This window comes from Phaseolus vulgaris, chromosome 7 (genome assembly GCF_051622355.1).
Source record: "Phaseolus vulgaris cultivar YP4 chromosome 7, ASM5162235v1, whole genome shotgun sequence".
Classification (NCBI taxonomy): domain Eukaryota; kingdom Viridiplantae; phylum Streptophyta; class Magnoliopsida; order Fabales; family Fabaceae; genus Phaseolus; species Phaseolus vulgaris.
In genome coordinates this window covers 32,739,343-32,743,559 of record NC_143504.1, presented here as the reverse complement: position 1 = coordinate 32,743,559, position 4,217 = coordinate 32,739,343, and the positions used below count along the sequence as shown (strand labels likewise).

Sequence of the window (4,217 nt, the reverse complement as noted above, 5' to 3'; positions counted from 1 at the left end):
GTATATATGTGGTGTATATGTGAACATATATGTGCACATCATTATAACATTTTAATATAGCACTTTTTTTTCTATTTTTAATTTTTATGTATTTTGGTTCTATTTAATTATCATATTTCCAATTTTAAAATAACAAAAAAATCTCTTACAATTAGACAAATAATTTTATTTATTTTTAATTAGTTATCACTTATACATTTATTATGAAGTAGAAATAAAAAAAATATACTTTTTTAAAGATTGGGTTTACATTATAACAATACTATTATACAGATTTAATATAACAATACTATTATACAGATTTAATATAGCAGTATTAATCATAATATTATATTAAAATTGATTTTTATTCATATTATACTACTAATTATATTATTGTTTAAGTAACAAAGGTATTGAACTGTTTTAGTAAAATAGCATTCAATTATTGACCGATGAATCATAAAAAATACATCGAATTACAAAACATTTTCTTGATGGCTAAACCACAATTTTAATAAAAATCAGTTTGTGCATGATCAAAACAATAACTTACACAATATGAAATTGTGGGACATATCCATGTTGTCATTTTGTAATATAAATTGAATGTCACAATATGATTTAACTTCAAACTATAATTCAAGTTGTAACATATAATTGGGTTGCTTTCAAATATTGTCAAAAACTTCAGTATAAACAACATTCTTTGTCTTGTTTGTTACATTCCCATCTTCATCGAGAATAAGAATTCTCAATCATTTCTTCGTTATGACTCTAGAGATAGCTACATACAACTATCCATGTGTGAAAAATGGACGTGGAAGATATATACCAACTTTTGTCAATGATTGACCTTGGCTCTTATTAATTGTCATTGTAAAACATAAAGCTACTGGAAATTGTCTTCTTCGGAATTTAAAGGGCATACCTGCATCTGAAGGGATCAAATTCATTCTTGAAATCAATATTTTCTCACCAATATTTGTTCCTGTTAGAATTGTTGCACGAATTAAATTTTTACTCAAAGCAATAACTTGCAACCTTGTTCCATTACAAAGATCATTGACTTGATCAATATTTCTCAAAAGCATAATAGACACGCCAATTTTCAACTTAAGGTGATGATTTGATATTCCTGGACATTTTATCTCATTTAAGAATTCAGACGGGAACCATTCCTCTTGAATCTTTTGGTCTTCATCTGATTGGCAAGGTGTATCCAAGCTAAGATAAGTTATTTCTTGAGCACTTAATAGAGATAAAATAAAATCATTCACTTGCTCTACTGATTCAGTTGTGGGACAAAGTATTGCTCCATCCTCAAAGTACCCAGAACAAATCATGTTAGTAAAAAAATTAGGATAAACAAAATTAACCAATGACAACAAAGGGGTTTCAGTGGCCTCAATCAATAGATCATTTGGGATTTTGCATGGTTTAATCTCATGTTCTGAGAAAGTTTTAAGACTTGATAACTTAGCCAAAGAAGAGAAGAGTTGATCGTTGACTTCACAACATCATATCTTGATGTTTTTTTTACAACTGGCAATATTTGCTTAAAATCACCTCCCAAGACCACAAACTTCCCACCAAATGATTTCTTACTATTTTCTTCATGCACCGTTCTCATAAGATCTCTCAAAGTTTTGTTAAAGGCTTCAAAGCACATTCGATTCATCATTGGTGCTTCATCCCATATAATCAATTTTGTTTCAATTAAAAGCCTGACCCTATGACTTCCTTGAGCTATGTTGCAAGTCGAGTCTTCATTTATTAAAATAGGAATACAGAATCTAGAATGTGTTGTCTTCCCCCAAGAAGCAATAAAGAAGCAATTCCGCTCAATGCTACATTCAACACAATCTTTTCTGCAGATCTAATTGTAGCAGATAATGTTATCCAAATGAAAGTTTTGCCTATTCCACCATAACCATATAGAAAAAAGAAACCACCCTTTTCAGAGACAACTGATGAAATGATGTTTTCATAAACATTTAGTTGCTCAGCAGTGAGACATTTCAACAATGATGTATGCTCTTTTACCATTTTATCTTTGTTGTAGTTAAGTTCATCCATAATAAAGCTATTTTGAAAGAAAGATGAATGAGAAGGATCAAGTTGTGGCAAACAAACAAACTCTTGTAATGACCTGCCATTTGCCATTAATAACTCTTGTATTTCTAATAGGCAAAGATCATGTAGTTCTTTATCCTCAATCCGAAGACCTAACATTTTTCAAATATACGAAACACGTTCATAATTTATAGTTGAAACTATGTAATTAAAATTTGCATTTTAAAAAATCAATACCTGGTAACTGTAACTCCTTTCTTTTGTGGTATAAAGTTCTGCCTGACACTAATTTCCAAGAAGCATTCCAAACCACATCCGGTTTGGACATTGTATTCATGAACAATAATGAAACAAATAGATGCTTGAGTTCATGACCCGAAGCTAATTCACTTGCTTCTTTTATGGCATCAATGAATTCTTTGTCATCTTTCAATAGCCCTAGTGCATAACAAGCTTTTTCATATGTATTGAATATTTACCCGTTTATTGTCTTGATGTTAGCATAGTCAACATAACCTTTTTGAATAGTTAACAATATCCTCATGTAATAAAATTCTCCGGATCCTGGTGGTACACAAGTGAGTCTACTAATGTTCTGACCTTGCTTCCTTAGTTTCCATTGTCTCTGTGTAGCAATCCAGACAAACTTGGTTGGAAATTTAGCATATGTCAAATTCCTTCCATCAGCATATTTTTTATTGGCATCAAACCAACCAAGAAACATTGTCTTTATAGATTCATTATTTTGAAATGCCTGATCAAGATTATCATCATCTTTAAACATAATTGATTGTTGCTTCGGTAAATGAAATGACAACTTCTGTACAGCTGATCATCTATGATGTATGTCAAAGCCAAAAGTTTTCCAAACAGCTTCACACAGAGATAAATATCTACAATCTTAAAATTCTTGATTTCATCAACATCTTGTGTCCAACCATTGATAATTTTCACTGTAGCCCTGTCAGGCCCTTTGTTGCCATATTTGAAAAGATATTTGATAGAATTTGACTTCTTGCAATATTTTGTATTCACATGTGCTTGATACCTCATAAGAAGGTGGGGACTATATGGAACAATATTGCTATTATCCATTTGGATACCATTTTTTTCCACAAAAAATCCATTATTCCGATGTTTATAGATTGGATATCCGTCTTCATCAATAGTAGTTACACATGTAAACTTTTTGGGAAAGAATTTTGAACATTTACCTTATTTCATGCAAGGTGAATTTAATTTAACCACTCCACATGGTCCATGTATCATGTACCTTTTAACAACTTTGAACAATTTTGGATACAAATTTGGGTGAGGTAATTCAACATATATGATTTTATCAATGTCTGTTGCATTTTGCAGCTTGTTTGATCCATCCAACCATAATAGTATATGAGCATGTGGTAAACCTCTTTTTTGAAATTCAATGGTGTACATTCCTGAAACAAAAGAAAAGTATATGCATAATTAAGTATGGGAATATGCAGAAAACATTCTACTGTAAATAATTAATATAATAATTTGCACTTGTTTGACCAAAAATGTTATTCTTCTTGAAGTTTGTCATCCATTGATCAAGTTTGATTTTGAAGACTCTACAAACAATATCAAGTCTATCTGACAGACTTAATCCTTTTGGCTTAAGAGCATCACGAATTTCTGGCCACAGGACATTGCGTGTTATTATTATGAACAAATCAGGATAACTAAATCTTTTACAGATGGCCATAACATCTTGGCAATTGTTGAACATGTAACGCATACCACCAGTAAAAGATGAAGGCAAAACTCTGTTAATTGCTTCTTGTAAGCCATTCAAAATTTCATACCGAATTAATTTTTTATTTGCCTTAATGAAAGACAAACGTTGTGCTTCAATCATGGTATAACAATCTACCAAAAATTGTTGAAACAACCTACGTGCATGTACTATGTTACCAAAATCACAATTTCTTTTTTGAATTCTGAATGCAATAAAGTCCCTTAAGGAAACACATATTCTTTTTCTAGTTACTACCACGGTGTCGTTTCCTTATTGGAATATTTTCTTGATAACCATCTTTTCCATAGGGGAACATCAAAGGATATTGTAGTGGGATGAAAGCGGTGTGTGTTTCATGAAGCCTTGCTAAATTACCACAATACTTCTTGACAATTATATC

The 4,217-nt window shown here is 30.9% G+C and overlaps 1 protein-coding gene across 1 annotated transcript; it reads right to left on the bottom strand.

The window, feature by feature from the left end:
* Nucleotides 1–650: 650 nt before the first annotated feature.
* LOC137827852 (uncharacterized) lies at nt 651–3,937 on the bottom strand. Its single transcript, XM_090304788.1, has 8 exons — nt 3,583–3,937; nt 3,329–3,494; nt 2,874–3,121; nt 2,656–2,829; nt 2,293–2,493; nt 1,771–2,207; nt 911–1,301; nt 651–712 (listed from the first exon to the last, which is right to left on the bottom strand). Exons 1-8 carry the CDS (start codon nt 3,935–3,937, stop codon nt 651–653), a joined length of 2,034 nt encoding a protein of 677 aa, XP_090160914.1.
* Nucleotides 3,938–4,217: the final 280 nt, after the last annotated feature.

What these genes read in the sequence shown, in the direction of transcription:
- LOC137827852 (XM_090304788.1), bottom strand. Translation starts at nt 3,937, where the DNA reads ATGATTGAAGCACAACGTTTGTCTTTCATTAAGGCAAATAAAAAATTA. An exon ending in AGATGATCAGCTGTACAGAA is followed by an intron (nt 2,830 to 2,873) that starts GTTGTCATTTCA and finishes TTATGTTTAAAG; the next exon opens with ATGATGATAATCTTGATCAG. An exon ending in TTTGATCCCTTCAGATGCAG is followed by an intron (nt 713 to 910) that starts GTATGCCCTTTA and finishes TTCTCGATGAAG; the next exon opens with ATGGGAATGTAACAAACAAG.